A 16,786-nucleotide genomic window follows, 5' to 3' on the forward strand; every position below is an offset into this window, starting at 1 on the left:
ATTCAGTTTTGTCTGTGAAGATGACACCATAAGGAAAAAAAAAGTCTTGGTTGAAGTAATTCTTGTGATGCTTCTAAAAAATGTAACAAAAACATTTCTAGCTACAAATTCCTATTTTACCTTTAAACTTTGTATAAAAGTAGTGTTTAAAATGCCGCAGAAAATTATTTTGTAAACACTGTGACTTGTGTTGAAAAGAGATTATATATTGTAACTGTAAAATAAACTTTATTTTAGCCAATTTAAAATTGAGCTCTCATATTTCCATGCCATGCTCCCTATGTCAGCCTCAAAATTACAGCAGTTGATATTGAAACTGCTGGATGTGCTCTGGGGTTATTAGAATGACAAATTTCAATTAGGAGTTTGAATGGTGAAGGGTAGTTCAATACCAGAATCTCCACTGGGGCTAACTGCGGTATCATTAGCTGGAGTAACACGGAATTTGTGGGACTCTCATTTTAATGAGGATTTCAGTGAGAAGTAGCTCAGTAAAGGTGTCAAGATGTTGGGGTTTTTTTTAGCACAGGTACAGGAGAAATAATCCTATGTAGATACAGAACCCCTTTTTTCCTTGATACGTACATCTTTTTGTCAAAGCCACCTTTAGATTATTTTCATTGATGTTTATGGCTGTTGTTATCAAGTCCCCTGCGAACCGGATCTTTCTCTGCTGCTCTGATCGTCCTGGCTTTGTAGAAGGCATCTGGCTCGCGTACTTCGTACTGCAACTTCCTGTTTCATTATCACTCATGGTTTTGTTTTCTATGTATAGCGTTATGCTTAAAAAAAAAAGTTACCGGTATAGTCACATTTTACATTGCAAATTTGCTGCTAATCCAGGCTTGAACTTTGTGCCTACAGAAGGGCTTATTTGCAAGGTTTTACAGCTATATAGAAGCTGATACTTAATTCAAATTAATGTCATTATAGGATACTGCTGACTTATGTGGCCTCGAGATGACTGTGCTGCCGCTGGCTCTGATGTCAGTGTCAGTTTCTAGTTTAAAAAAAAAAAAGGGGGGGGGGGGCTTTGCAATATCTTTAAAGAGAGGTTTTCTGTAGGGTAAATCACATGCCGGATAAAATGCAGAAGGCCAAGACTTCGTACTTCATTCTTTCAGTGGCTTAATGAGGAGGATTGAAGATCTGTTGCCTGTGATATTTTGGTATGAATGCTTATTGATGTCTTATTTCCCATTTGTCTGCTTCTCTCTTTATTTCTTTCTCACCTGCCTTCAAAAAGCATATTCTTAGCTTAGTTTTCCTGGCTGAACATCCTGCTTGCTTCCACCCTAAAGCATGCCCTGAAGGCACTGATCCTTTATCCTCTCTCCAGCTCCTGCAGTACCCCCCAGGGCTCCGCTTGGCACAGCAGCAGGGGTGACCTTTGGCTGTTGCCGAGGCTGATCTGTGGGCTGTGCGGTTTCCTGCATAAAGATAATCAGTCTGCTTGCTCTAAAATGTGCCAATCTTCTTTCAGCTCTGCTGCTGCTGTTTTATTTCTGTTGGTCTCCTTTTAACCTTGGCTTTCGTCCAGTCACTTTTGGTCCTGATGATAGAAGAGCTTCTGTAACAACGAGCCGTCTATGGGACGGCACCTCTGCCCTCATGGGAGAAGTGCCAGCTTCGTGTTCTGGAAGTGAAGGAAGGTGTGCTTAGACTCATTCGTTATTTTACAGACATGGTTATTGTTTCCTCACTCAAAATAGTTCTAGCTTTATTTTCTGGTTACTAACTTAGCGATGTCATGGCTAACACAGATCCTAATTAAATGCTACTGGTACTGCAGCATAATTCCGAGTTGCTTTACAGATCTGCCAGCAAGATGAGACGGTGAGGTCTAGTGTCAGGAGTTCTTATAAATGCAGAATCAAGTTACAATCCAGTGATGACCATTGATTCACGTTGGTTACGTTCTGCCTGTTTGCTTTGTGTTTAATACAGATTTAGTGCAGTAAGAAGATAAGGTTCAAGAGACGAGTGAAATGCGCAGCTGAACTCTCTTTAAATGGAGGGTCACTGCGATGGCCATGTATAATTATCATTTATGTTCTGAATATTGCTATTGCACCCAGCCTTGCTCTGCATTGCCACCAGACTGTGGCACACATGAGCCCAGAGAACCCTTAACACTTCTGCCATAGACGTGAAACAACTAATGAGTCTTACTGAAAGACCATTCAAGCTTGTCTAATACTAGTCTTTGTTGAATTTCTTTTCAGGGAATCATCAGGCATTTATGTGCAATGATTTGTGTTAATGCATGTTAACAGTCACTAACAAATGAAAATTATATCCCTGGCATTTCTGTTTTTACTTTTCTTCAGTGTGGAGTATCATTATTATGAAATTTGTGCTCCATACAAATGGGAGCGGGGGAGGATTCCAGCAGTTGAGAGAGGAGCCTATTAACAGAGGCATGGGAGTTTTTATGTATTGCATCTATTTCTTTTAAAGTGAGATGATCGGGTTGTCCACATGAATCTTCTAATATGCTGCATGCTCAATAGAGTGCACCAGGTGCCAGCCTGAAAGTTTAGGTACTTTAAAATATACTTGTTCTGCTGTGATAGATACTTGCAGAGAGATGGAGAGAATGTTGCAAGTAGCGCATTCTCATCGCTTTTGCTTGTTTTTTTCTACCTCCTTTTTTTCTGTAACCCTAACTAGTTCCACACAAACAGAAGCAGCAAGGTGATCATATGTTGAATTTTACCTATGTCATCTTTAAGACGCCCTTGCTGAATGAGCCAACAAATACTTATATTTGCTGAGGTTTCAGAAAGTTGCCATAGGTACAGGTTTAATCACTGAACAGGTCAAATTTCATTGTTTTTGAGATAAATGGTAATCCCATCTGAGGAGAAATGCAATATTGATTGGCTGCCCTGCAGCTGCAAAACTCTTGCTGGAGCTGTATCACCATCTTTACTGGGTTTTGATTTAGTATAACAACAATGTGTTTGTGTCAAAGCAGCAGTGATCTGCAAAAGAAATATTTTCCAAAGTGGAAAAGAGAGCTTATATTTTCTAACTGCTTGGTAAAATACTCTGTTTGGAAATGAAATCTTAAAATGTCTGTTTTCTTCTAAGGGAGATGTTAACAGCAGGAAAGTGGGTGGTGGGGACTTGGCAAAGATTGAGAAAAAATAGTGTGTTCGTGGGAGAGCTGCTTTGGAGCCCATTCCATGTGGTGCTGGGAGGCAACCAGTCGTTCCCAAATACCGCGATGTGCTCAGAGCACACTGCTTGCAGCGTGCTTTTCTGTAGCTTGTGGTGGCAGAAGCAGTTACTAAATGATGAACCATTGTGTCCTTTCTTGCATATACCTGGGACTGAAAGGTAAGAACTCCCTGGGTGAGAAGCCCAACAGCCTTCACAAGAACTTGAAATCTCCTTTTTCTTCCTCATGGGACATGGGAAAATATTTCACCTATTGGTGGCAATAAAATAGCAGATTATTTATGTGCCACAACATACAGAACAGGAATGGTGGTGGTCTTCCTCTATGTGAGCAGGTAAGCTGCGTGCAGCGGCACCTGCATTCTCTCTTCTCACTTCTCAGCTCTGTCCATCTAGTGCAATAATTTCTATAAAGTGTTGTGAATGGAAAACCCCATGCTAATGCTGGGATTTTGAGGGCAGGCAACTAGCAGACTACTACTGAGATCCCCTTCATGAATGCAGGTATAACTGGACTGGTAACAATGCAACCAAGTGTGTTTCTTTTGAAGACTTTACTTCTATTTGTTTAAAATTTTGCCAAATTGTAAACGTCTGGGCTGAATTTATTGTGTTTGCAGGTTGTTCCAGCTGCAAGTGGATTGATTTAGTTACCTATGGAGAAGTTCAACCAAAAGGAACAGAAAAAACTTGCTTTACTAACAAGTAGTGAACAGGGGTTTTTTTTTAAAAAAAAAAAAAAAGTGATGCTTGTTTCATTCTGAGGTGGGTGGGGTTTTTTTTCTTTTTTGCTTTTACAACTTTGCATTTTGGTTGCAAATGAGCCCACAATGAGACTCGCCTCTGAGGCATTCATAACTTCTGCCCTCTGAATGGGTTTTTCTGGTGTCTAGTAAGAGAAGCTCAACTTTTTAATCAATTAATGTATTTCACCTATACCTGCTTGCATGAAACTTGGAGGAATTTGATATCTTTGAGACCTTCAGCTCTCTCAAATGTGGCTGAAGTGAAGCTGATGAGCATTAAAAAAAAAAAAAAAAAGGATTGGGGAAGTGTCTAGAGGGTAAAGGAGGCATTCAGTCCCAGTATGATCCCATAATCTTTGCTTCCCTAAGAATCTAGCCTGAGAATATTTTGGCTTGCTGAAACATCTTGGCTTGCTTCAAGCATTGCCAGCCATTCTTACTCATGCAGCTCTCAGGTCTCTTTGCTAGACTAGGAATTTGTTAATGAGGTGCCTTGTGTCTGAGGTTTGGGGTTTTTTGCATTTCCATTGAAAACTTGCTTAAACTTAATGATGTTCTAAGCCTCAGTGCAAGCTGTATGTTTCAGTCTGACTTCAGCTCTTCTGAATGACATCTTCAAACAGCTCGTTCTCACAGACCACACTCGGGCCTGGGCATGTGCGCCATCCAGGAGAATGACCACGTGCGTGTCAGTGTGTTCACAAGGTTGCTCCGGGTGTAGGGAAGCCAGGAGCCTGTGTCTCCTGGGCTCTCTGGGATGCCGGCAGCCAGCAGCTGCCCCTCAAAGGCAAAGCAGCTGAGCTGGCCCTGCCGTAATAGGAATGGACCCTGGTGCCCTCGTTGTTTCAGAGCTGATGCTTACGGCACCCGAAGAGCTTTGCTCCCACCTAGGTGACAAGCAGCAAGTGGATGTGTGCCTGGGGCTCTGGAATTGCACTCTGAAATTTTCTGGGTATTTCCCTTCCATCTAAGCAGGTATGTCTGTGGTTAGCATGAACACTGCTCCCTCTTTGTGTTACGGTGGGCCCAGCCGAGCTTCAGCAGGGCAGTCAATTCCGGGCAGCAGTGTCCGTGGCGGTACACTCTGCTTTAACAAGGATATAATCATTTATCACAGAGCTGCAGGTTCCTCTCTGTTTTAGCTGGGTGAATTGGAGGGGTTTGGATGAAGACCCCTGCACAGGCTGTACTGCCCTGCTGCAGGAGTGCATACCCCATCCCCACAATTGCAGACCCCAGCTCTGCAGCCCTTCTGGCTCAGCTGGAATCTGCTGGGGCAGAACAGGGTCGATGAGCGCTCTCACCCCACCCCTCGCAGCGCCCCGTTTGCATGTTACGCTGCATTTGCCAAGTGATCCTTATTCCCATAGGCCTGCGAAGACTTGCATGAATGAGCTTACATTGCTCGTGCTATTTTTGGTATACACTTTACTTTAAAGTGTCAGGCCCCGCTGATGACATTTGATCATTCAGATGTATCTGTTCGGCTGCTGGCGTTAGGGCTCTGCGTGGGTCACTCACTTGGGGAAGAAGTTCTTCTTGAGGAGGTCTCTGTGCTAAGAGCTGGCAAGAAGGCAGCTGGATGGATCCAGCCAAAGGTGCTGGAAGAGACTTTGCTCTGAATTGCCTATTGATTCCTTCTTGCTGAATGACGGAGTTCTTCTCCAGTCTGAAAAAGGAGATGTTTGCATTCCTGCCAAAGGAAAATGTTTGGGTTTTTTTCTCTTTGGCTGCTTTTTCTTTGGCTTACTCTTTAATGAATTCCAGCATTTGGACAAGCGTCATTAGTAAAACTCCTCTGTGTGCAGTGGCTGTCTCAGTTTTTAAGGAGCTGTACATCTCGGCACAGACTGTTATTGCAGGAAGCTCTGGTGGAGCTGAAGGACCCTTGGTTCCAGGATCACCATGGGAACAAGGCTCTTCCACCACTGGAGCAGCAGGAGCGTGACCCAGGCCCACCCCAGCCAACATCCCAGGCTACATAGACTGTCCCGTCTCACCTACGTGGCAATGAAATGAGCAGAGCTGGGCAGCCCCAAAGCACAGCTGCACGGTGCACAGGCCAGCATATCCATCTAGGAAAAAAAAAAAAAAAAACCAACCGACCAGCCCTGTGGTGGGAGCTTGCACCCCTGTGTGGAGGCTGGAGTTCTCCCCAGCATAAAGATGAAGGCAACACAGCATCATGGAGAAATGGCTGCTCTCTGCTTCTTCACGAGCTGGTGGTGCAGTCGGTGTCCACAGCTTCTCTTTTATCCGAGAGGTCGAGGTTCTGCAGAGGTATAAATCTTTAAGCATCTGCAGTGTGACTCACTCCGTTCCTCTGGTGTTTAACCCAGTAAGAAAGATGGGACCACAAAGGAGGATTTATTGCCTTGTTCCAGCGTAGTACTTTGCAGGAGAAGCCTTCTGGTGCATATAAGCTGGCAGGTGAAAGGAGTCACCCTGAAGAAAAGAGAGCAATGGAAAAGGAGGTCTGGATGGAGATAGCTGGAGGTCAGTGTTGGTAACATGCTGAGCTGGGCTCATCTGTCTCTGCTGTTTTCGTTCTCCTCCTAAAGACAAGGAGAGTGAGGGCGTGGGTCTCCCTTAGGGTGAGAAGTGCGGGCACAAGCCCTCCTGGCCACGTCAGCACGCGTTCAGCGGGGAGCTCAGCCCTCTTGCCCGGTGGCGGCAGCCAGCTGGGGGGCCCAGAGGGGTTGAGCAGATGGGGCTCAGCGCGCCTCGGTTGGGCATTAGGGAGTCCCTTCTCTGATCCTGCAGCCAAAATGTGAGCACCGGGAAATGGCCAGAGCAAGCTGTCCTCAGGGGCTGTGTCTGCACTGGGGCCCTTGGCTGCCTTCTCCATGTGTGCCTGCGGGGTCACCGCTCTCCTGCTCCCAGGTGCGTTTGGGCAAGTGCTGCTGGGAGAGACTGGGATGGGGGATGAATCTCCTGCAAAGGCTCCTTCCTGGGACTAGACTTTGAGATGGGACCTACCAAAGGGCCGATGGAGGCTTGCAGGATGGGGTTTGAAAGGGTTGGGTTTTCTGGGTTTCATGGTCAGCAGCTCTCCCTGCTCCCCCTGGTTCTGTGCTTGCAGAAGATGTCACTGGAGGACCAGCTCCCCTCCATGGTCCCCACAGCACAGGCATTGCGGCCAGAAGCCAGACATGAGTAACTGGGAGCCTGCTGCAGCGCTGGGGGCAGCCTTGGTTGCCCAGTTGGGCTCTGCCCTTCAGGAAAGCGGCACGTCCCCCTCCTGCAAGGGCTCTCACCCTCAGTGCTGGGAGAGCATTTGTGGGGTTGGTCACTTGCTGCGATCGGGGTAATTAAAGTTTGGCAGCTCAGACCCTGTAAGATTACAGGGACAGAGCCCAGCAAGAGGGGCTGTCAAAACCATAATGTAATCTAAACTCAAGTTTGGTCCTTTCTGGTGTATCCTAAATGCCCAGGTCCTTTCCCTGCCTGCTGCCCGCCTCCCACTTCTGGAGCTTAACACCATGAGACAGCACCAAAATGCTGCAGAGCTCCAGAAATGCAGGAAATCTCTAGAGCCAGCCTTTGCAAAGAGCTAATTCTGGTCAGAAGCCAGTTTCCAAAATAGCACCTCATCCTTCGCCTGACTCCTTTGTCCTCCTCCATGACTGCAGCAGATGCCGAGGGCTGCATCCATATCACCAAAGTAAAATTCCCAGCTTTGTTGCTAGCATCCAGCCAGGTGAGCAAGCAGGAATCCCAGTGGAGGTTTGTGCCGGGAATAAAGGACAGGTCAGGCTGCTTATACTCAAGGGACAGAAAGAAAGCAGCGCTGGAGGCTATTTGAGGTTCAGAATATATTACACTAGCTGCATAATCCCATCTGCCTTTTATTTCCCCTTATGGTTTGGGAGAAATACTGTGTTTTCATTTCCTAACTGACAGCTGAGCCAGGAGGTGTTTGGAGGTCGGTCCTTGCTTTACGTGCCAGCGCTGTGGACTTAACTCTGTGGGTGCTCCCCTGCCTCCCCCAGCTCTGCCTGGGCGCCCCAAGTTGCTCCGCGCTGTTTTGCTGGGGGCTGCTGGTGCCAGTGGGATGCGCTGCCCAGCCACGCCCTGAGCCCCCTCCCCTGCCTCCGAAAGGTGCCCCTCGCTTCGCCCACCCGCAGGGCTGCCCTCCCTGGGGCTGCATCACCCCATGGTGAGCGGCCTCGCCAGGGAATCGTCGCCGAGGTTGTCGGTGTGGCAGGGTCAAGGGAAGCAGCCATGCTGCTCCTGGCCTTCAGCGCTGGCGGAAAAGCCTGTGACTGTCACACCGTGTGCCTGGGGCTCTGGGGCAGACTGCCGCGACGTGGCACGAGAAGGCAGAAACGGGACGGCAATAGGAGAGCGGGCTGCCGGCAGGGCCACCCCGGGGGAAGCCTGCCCGTGCTCTTCCCACGCCCCACTGCCCTCCCGCGTGCCCCTCTGCAGGCACACCTCCGGTAGAGTGTGGGCATCTTCCAAATATAAGCCAGTGCTGGTCACGCCAGCTCTGTGGGCACCTTTGACTGCTGGGTTTACTTGGGAGGTGGGTGCACCCTCGCTTCTTCCATCTGCTATTGTGTAAATCACTTTATCTTCACTTGTGAAGGCAAAAACAGAGGCTGTTTTTAACCCCTGAGCATGCAGGCAGGGTGGAGGAGAAATAGCAGGTATCTTTGGACCTAACTGTCAGGCGTGTGATGCAAATCAAAGCCTCAGAGTCCATTTTCTGGGCAAATGAGGGTGTACTCGGCCATGGAAGACCTTGTTCCCTTGGTCGCTGGCCATGAACTCTTCTACAAAGCGGGGCCACCGCTACAGGCACCTGGGGGTGAGACCCAGACATGCCCCACTGCCGTCGGTGGGACCAGCCTTGCCTTGCAGCCCCAGCAGCAGAGTTTGGCAGCTGCACCCCAACAACCAAGCTCTTTGCAGGGGTCCGGAGGGACTGCTGGGGACTGAACCAGCTGCGGGCCAGACACTGAGGTTTGTTCCCGAGACGAAGCGGCAGCAAAGAAGACAAAACAGCTCAGTTTGATCCACATAACTATTTCTTTCTTTTTAATTATTAACTTGTGCCTTACAATAGAAGAGGAAAGAGTGTGAGCAAACGATTTGCTGGTTCCAGGAACTACTCTGGCACCACCGCGAGGGCAGTAAGGTCTCGTGATGATAACCTTGCCAGGGCGCTGACACACAATACACACACAGGCGGAGTCTCCGGCTCTTGCAGAAGCGATCGCTGGCAATTTTAAGGCATTGAAGGAAACCTATGGTTGTAAATCCTATATCAAATTTGGCACACGTTGGAACAGTTAGAGCGGAGACAAGGATGCTTTGCAGGCTGGTGTTTGGGAGTCCTGCAGCTTCCCAGCGCCGGCTGGGGCACAATGCTAATGTGAGCGCAGGGTTTTCATGTGACCACTGTGCAGCTGAACAAGGGGCCCTGCAGACCCCAACATTTCAGAGCCAGCGACACCAGGCGAGGTGCCGTGCCCCGTGGCGTGGTGGTGCCGCCTTCACCTCTGATGCACCAGTTCCCTGCCCTATGCCTTCTGCTAGCGAACCCCATGTGCCTGGCTGGACTAATGCTGCTGAAAACCAGACAGAGTTGTCAGGATGAAAAAAAAAAAAAGGAACATTCCTTACAGTTTAAAATGTAAGTGGCTCATAGACCAGGCGTCAGGTGTGGTTACAGTCCAGTATGGCTATTTCTGTGCTTCTGGGATTAAAAGTGGATGGCTACAGCTTGAGGAGTGGGGAAGAGTTTAGCTATACATGGATTTGGATAGTAGCTGAAGGTCTGTAGCCTTGAAACTAGTTGTCGCAAACATGTTGATTCCCTCATCCTCCCTCCCCAGGGAGCTGCGTGAGCAGCAGCCCCAGCCGGCTCCCCCTCGCCTGCAGCGGGAGGAGGGAGGGAGGGATGGTGGGTGCTACGAGTCCACTGTGCCACCACAACAACGACCAACATGCATCTAGCTACCTGCCTGCGCCTCCGCCCCATTTAAAAGGGAGCAATGTGCCAAGCTCGGTCTCCGCAGGGCGGGACCCGTGAGGAAGCCGGCCCCGGGTTGGTATCCCCAGGGAGTTCCATGTTTCTAAGGGGGGCTTCCCACGAGTCCAGCACGGCTTCGTGCCTGGAGGGGCAATTTAAAGGCCGAGTGGAGACTGTTCCCCCTCAAATGCAAAATGGACGGGGTCCTGACAGTTACATTTTTGCATTTGCAACAATTCCTTCATGCAGATTTAACCTCCCCCTTTTCTTGGCAGAGGTTATGGTCCCCTCAATCATCTCAGCCCTGCTGGATGATATTTTAGAGGTCGCTTTAATAACCTCTCCTTGGTCCTCCTTGAAGGACAGAGTAGAGGAACTAAAGCCTCTTGGCTGGAAGGAGTAAGTGGGGTTGGCGAGGGGACTGAGTGCTGAAAGGCCGACGCTTCCCGTGCTGAAGAGGGTCTCCTCTCCCTCCAGCAGCTTCCTGCAAGCACATCACAAGGAAAGACGTTAGTCTGGGGACATCTCGCGCAAAACATCTGCAAAGCCTGAGGGCGTGCTGTGACCTGCGAGCAAGTCTGAGCGCTCCAGGCCATCACCCCAGCCTGCAGTGGACACCAGCTCAGGTCACGCTGCACCATGAAACTGGTTCAAAATCACATGCTTTTGTCATTTTTGGAGCACTTGCAATACAGGGTATGTGAGACCCTCCAGAAACCCCAGGAAAATCAAACCCAAAACCAGAGGGACCTGCCTTTTACATCTACTTTGAGTTTCCAAGAGAGACAAGTTTCCACCCCAAATGTTCCCTTTAAGAACCACTGCTTCTGGGACGGCTGGGGGATGTGGCTCACGCCTGCCAGATCAAGGCATGACACGGAGCCATGGCTGCTCCCTGGGCAGCAGCACGGCAGGTCTGGGCAGGGGAGATGAGCAACACGATGGTGTCGCTCCTTGAGTGTGCACCCACATATTTTCTGGGGCCTTGAAAACACCCCAGCCTGGCAGGGTTGGGAGGCATCTGGGCGGAGCAGTGTCAGCGCAGCCTTTACCTGTAGGCAGCTATCTCGATATCAAGCGCCATCTTGACGTTAAGCAGGTCTTGGTACTCCCTCAAGTGCCGAGCCATCTCGGTTTTGGTGTTTCGCAGGTCATCCTCCAGCTGCCCAATGGTGTCCTGCAAAGGCAAGGGCACTTGGGGACATGTTTCGGAGCAGGGACCTCTCCTGCAACTTTTCGGCTCTGCCCGTTGCGGAAACAGGGAAGCTGCAATGGGGAGTTGGTCCACGATGGCACATCCCGCCAGGAGTCTGGGATCATGAAATCTCACGCTAACTGGGATGGAGAAGCTGGCAGAGCACTGGGCATGGATTGTGAGTGTGTGCAGAGGGGGGAGGCCTTAAACATTGATGGATTTATACAGTTTCCCATCGGCAGCAGGGTCCGTGGGATGGTGGTGGAGCCCCCGCTCCTGCGGGGGATGAGGCAGGCTGCTGCAGAGGAGAGGGAAGGGAAGGGCAGGCTGCAGGGGAGGGAAGGGAAGTTTTGGGCTTAAATATCGCCATGTGGCTCAGCCGGACAAGCGAGAGCACCCAGCATTGCAGCAGCCAACAGCTGGAGCGGCTGCACGGAGGAGGGCTGCAGTCTGCATCTGGGGAGCGTAGGAAGGGTTGGGACATGTGGTGGAAGGGGAGCTGGTGCTGCTGGGACGGGAAGGAATAGCTGGCTCCAGGATGGGAAGGCCGACACCTTCCCCGGAAAATGTCTTGGAGCCCCAGGCTGGGGGGCTCCGAACACAGGGATTTGGGGGGGGTACAGAGTCAGAGCCCTGTCCTGTGAGAGCCAGGGTGCTCAGCTGGACAACACCACCCTTCTAGCATCCCTCCCATCAGCTTTGCCCTGCCATGGCTGCTACATCCAGTTCTACCTGCAATGTGGAGGAGTCCAAGGCCAGATCTCCTGCTAACAAAGGGGATGAATCTTTTTTTTTCTTTTTTTTTCCTTTTCTCCTTTTTTTTCTTTTTTTTTCTTTTTTCTTTTTTTTTCCTTTTTTTTTTTTTTTTTTCAGAAAACAAGCAGACGTGGTTTTCTCCCACATGCACCCAGGTATCTAAGCAGCACCCTGAAAGCAGTGAAACCCACTCCTCTAGGGATCTTCCCAATCAGATGGTTTCCTGCTGCTGGCCGTCCCGCTGTGCCACCAGAGGAGCGTGATTTGGAGCAGGAATGAGTAAGCAATTTGCATTTAAGTGACAGTACAGCCCTGCCTGCAAAGCCCTGCAATGGCCACTGCCCACGTCTGCTCTCCTACACCCCCTCCCACAGCCGGGCCTTTGCAATTGCTTCCAGCTCCTCTGTTCCAGTGAATGAGCTTTGTCCCGCCACAACATCCCCATCCTCTCCCTGTCCTCATCCCCATCCTGTTCCCTCTTTTGTGTCCTGCATAACCTTCCTTGTGCACAGCACACAGACAGCCACGAGATGTGGAGCTGCCCAAGGAGCTGGGAGCTGCACTGAGCCTGACACGAGCCCAGTCTGAGCTGAGACCCTCAGAGAAGCAGTGCCAGCTCCTCCTGAATGTGGCATGGGGCAACTCATAGTCAAGTTAGCTGGACATATCCCACCTTGCGGGACATTTATGGGCCATGCTTGGGGCCTCTGCTTTGACCTGTGCTGCCCTGACCATCTCCTGCAGCTCTTTTGCTGCAGGGAGCTGTGCCTCTGAGGTGGGACTGGGCAATGGGAAGGGGTTCAAGGAGACCATTGGGACATCAGCTGAAAAGCTCCAGGATGTGCATGGATGCCGTTGCACTGCAGATTAAAAATCTCTGCTCCGATGCAGCCAGACTGCTGCTGCACCAAGCTGTGACAGGAGGGAGGGACTCGGAGTGACCCTACCCCAGGACAGCCCCACTCTTGCTGCTCTGACCCTCCACACCTACAGCCCCCTTCCCTCTGCTTGCAGCTCACGTGAACAAAATGCTCTTTAAAAATGGGTTATCTTTGTTACCCTGTCTGTACCTCTCTTCCACACCCCAGCTCTACCAGCTGGCTGAATAAAACCCGCTCCCCACACCACTGCAAACCTTTCCCCTAATGGAAAGCTCTCACATATTGGTTCAGATTGAACTGGATAGCCTACAAATATAAAGACATGTCCCTGCTTTAGCAGTCTATAGGAACATTTTAAAAGCTCAAAAATAGGAATATTCTCTTTTAAGACAGACTTCTGTCCTTTTCCACTGGTTGCAGCCAGGGAAATTATTTAGCTGCTACACATGTACATTGTCCAAAAGACTCCTAAGTATTACCACACTTAAAGCAGATCCTGAGCGTCATGTAGGGAAAAGCTGCTGTGCTGTCGCTAAAGCAATTTCAGTTATGGTGCTGTTTAATCCAGTTGCACTATTTTTCTTTTTCCCCAATTGATAGGTTATTCCCAGAATCCTTCTTTTCACATGGCATTGAGACTATTTAAGAAGATTATTGTGTGTAATCTTTCCACCCACTACAGGAAATATTGTACCTTGCCTATTTCCGCAATATTTGTTGAAGAAGACCTCAACTATTCAGCAAGACTGCAAGCAGCTTGGAGCCTGGCAAAATTTGGCTTTGAAAATGACAAGGCATTACTTGGGTGTGAAATAACAACGTCCTTCAGGTATGACGTAAGGCAGTTGCTTTAGTATTTAGAAGGAAAGGGCTTGATTTAGAAACCACAGATTGTTTGACAGCCACGTAATAGAACAATCTCAGGATTTACTTTATTTATAAATCATGAACGCTTCCCTGTTGCAAGAAAATGCGGTAATACTGTGGTAATGGAATGAGAGATATGGAGCACTTAGTGCCCACCCCACGTGAGTCTTTCCATGGACATAAGAGATGCTGGGATCTGGCTGCAAATTCAGCCTTAATGTTTGCAGAGCTCTGAGTTCTGCAGTGCTGGTGCCAAGAGCCAGGCCACAGGGCGAGGGGCCAAGCCTGGGCAGACGGCTTCGAGGAATTACCCACAATGATGGAGAGCGCGTGGGCAATTCTGGAGCTGACCCTTTAGGGACAGGGCAGGGATGGGGCGACGTCCCAAACGGCGCTGCCATATGCAGGGACACCTTTGTCCCCTGCGGGAAGCGGGTCTCGGAGGGAGTTGGCCCTGCTGTCCTCCCCAAAAACCACCTTCTGGGGTTCTGCCTGTGGGTAAAGGGTGAAAGCAGCAGGCAGTGCCGCGGTGGGGCAGGACCCGCCATGCAGGGCACAGAGGCCCTATGCCAGGGGGAGGAAGGCTGCAGGGTGCCCTGCACTGCGCGGTGCTGCGGGGGCACTGCCCCTGCACGGCTGGGCGCTGCGCAAGGCAGAGGGGGTTGGTGCTGCACGGCGCTGGTGGCTGGAGCGGGGGTGTTGCACGCAGTGTCCCACGCACCGCACGGGATAGCGGGGGCGACGAGCGCTGCGGGGGGCACCGCACCGTGCCAGGGCGTCCAGCGCCGCACGATGCTGCGGGGTGGGGGGGCTGCTGCAGGGGATGGAGCTGCGCCGCAGGATCTTGCATGCGGTGCAGATGCTCAGCGCTGCAGAGGACCAGGGGAGCGGGCGTGCGGGGTCAGAGGTGGCGGTGCCGCACGGCGCCGGGGGGATCGCGTGGGCCGAAGGTGCCCGGTGGCAGGCAGTGCTGGGGGCTGGCTGGGACGGGGGCGCCGAGCGCTGGGGCCGGTTGCGCGGGAGGGGGATGCTCGGCGCTGCACAGGACCTGCCCGGACAGGACAAGGAATAATGGATTTAAACTAAGGAAGCCTAGATTTAGACTAGACATAGGGAAGAAATGTTTTACAATGAGGGTGGTGAGGCACTGGCACAGGTTGCCCAGAGAGGCGGTGGACGCCCCATCCCTGGCAACATTCCAGGGCAGGTTGGAGGGGGCTCTGAGCAGCCTGATCTGGTTAAAGCTGCCCCTGCTCGCTGCAGGGGGGTGGGGCTGGGTGGCCTCTAAGGGACCCTTCCAGCCCAAAGCACGCCACGACTCCGTGGCCCTGCGCGGGGAGGGGTCGGGGAGGGCTCCCGGCGCCGCCCGGCTCACCTGCAGGCCGGCGGCCTCGGCGCTGTGCCGCTCCTCCAGCTGCTGCAGCTGCCTCTCCAGGGACTGGTGGGCGCCGCGCAGGCTCTCCATCTCCGCCAGCCGGGCCTGCAGCTGCCGCCGGCACTCGCCGGCCTCCCGGCGGCTGGCGCGCACGGCCTCCTGGCTGCGGGCCGCCCGCTCGTGGAGGCGGGCGCAGCGGGCGCGGTACCAGTCCTCGGCCGCCTGCAGGTTGCGGGCCGCCAGCGCCTCGTACTGGGCGCGCAGCTCCCGCAGCGCCGCCGCCAGGTCGGGCCGCCCCGCCGGGGCCGGCGCCGGGGCCGGGGGCGCGGCGGCGCGGAGCGCGGCTCCCAGCCGGGCCAGCTGCTGGGCGTGGGCGCTGCGCAGCGCCGCCAGCTCCTCCCGCAGCGCCGCCGCCCGCCGCTCCAGGTCGGCGCGGGCGCGGGCGGCCCCCTCGGCCGCCTGCTGCCGGGCGCGCAGCGCCTGCTCCGCCTCGGCGCGGCCCCGCGCCTCCTCCTCGCAGCGCGCCCGCAGCCGCTGCGTCTCCTCGGCCAGGCGCGCCCGCTCCAGCGCCGCCTGCGCCCGCTCCCCGTGCGCCTCCTCCAGGCGGGCGCGCAGGGCGCGCAGCTCCCCGCCCAGCAGCCGGCCCAGCCGCCGCGGCTCGGCCGAGCGCTGCCGCAGCGCCGCCAGCTCCGCCGCCAGCGCCCGGTTCCGCTCCTCCAGCGCCCGCACCCGCTCGATGTAGCCGGCGAAGCGCTCGTTGAGGCCCTGCAGCTGCTCCTTCTCGCTGGCCCGCGCCCGCCGCGGCTCGGCGCTGCGCTCCCGCTCCCGCTCCCGCTCCCGCCCCGGCCGCGCCCGCCGGCCCGCCGGCGCCTCCGCGAAGAGGTGGCGGCAGGAGGCGGCCCGCGCCGCCGGCTCCGCGCTGGAGCTCATGGCGGCGGAGCAGGACCGGCGGCGGCGGCGGCGGAGCTTATGTACGGCGGGGCGGGGCGCGGTGCGGAGCGGCGCGGGGCGGGGCGCGGGGCGGGGGGGCGCGGAGCGGCGCGGAGCGGAGCGCGGAGCGGTGCGGGGCGTCCCCGGGGCCGCCGCGGCAGGAGGCGGCGGGAGCTGTCCGTGCGCCGCGGTGCTGAAGGGCTGTGGCGGCGGGCGGGGCACGGGGCGGGACAAGGGGACGTGGGTGTGTAGGGACGGACGGACACACGCACGCGGAGCACACGAACGTACACGGGCAGGTGGACAAGGTCACGCACAGACAGACGGGCGGACGCACCGGCACGCGAAGAGGGACGGGCACATTCACGGTAAGGCGCACACGTACACGTGCGCAGAGCCAGACAAAGGGACAGGCAGACGTGCAGAGAAGACACATGCAGATGCACACGCAGATGCACACGCAGATGCACAGGCAAGGAGAGGCAGAAACACAGAAGGAAGCAGGCAGAAATGGGCAGGTGGAGAGACAGCGTCAGGCAGACACACAGACAGAGAGGCAGACAGACACACACCCCCCGCTCCTGCTGGGTATCCCCAGCCGTCCCCACCAGTGCTCAAGGGAACCCGTGCTGTGTGCCTGTGCCGGGGGTGAGGGTGTCCCGCGGGATTGGCCCCAGCCCCTCTCCTCCGGCGGGGACTGGGGTGCCTACGGCAGCGTGGGGTCTCCACAGAACGGGGCAGCGGGTGGTTGGAGTGCAGGGAGGGTGCAGAGGTGGGGACATGCTTGGAGGAGGGGGTGCCCAGGACAGAGCCTCATCGTCAGTGCAGCCATGCCGCAGGGGACACACGGGGGAGGATTTTGCCTCCAGG

The 16,786-nt window shown here is 53.5% G+C and overlaps 1 protein-coding gene across 1 annotated transcript; it reads right to left on the minus strand.

The window, feature by feature from the left end:
- Positions 1-10,100: 10,100 nt before the first annotated feature.
- INA (internexin neuronal intermediate filament protein alpha) lies at positions 10,101-15,916 on the minus strand. The gene is made up of 3 exons (XM_075717909.1): positions 14,987-15,916; positions 10,965-11,089; positions 10,101-10,396 (listed from the first exon to the last, which is right to left on the minus strand). Exons 1-3 carry the CDS (start codon positions 15,914-15,916, stop codon positions 10,126-10,128), a joined length of 1,326 nt encoding a protein of 441 aa, XP_075574024.1. The 3' UTR covers positions 10,101-10,125.
- Between the last annotated feature and the right edge of the window lie 870 nt (positions 15,917-16,786).

The sequence above is a fragment of the Pelecanus crispus genome, chromosome 10, assembly GCF_030463565.1.
Source record: "Pelecanus crispus isolate bPelCri1 chromosome 10, bPelCri1.pri, whole genome shotgun sequence".
Lineage (NCBI taxonomy): Eukaryota > Metazoa > Chordata > Aves > Pelecaniformes > Pelecanidae > Pelecanus > Pelecanus crispus.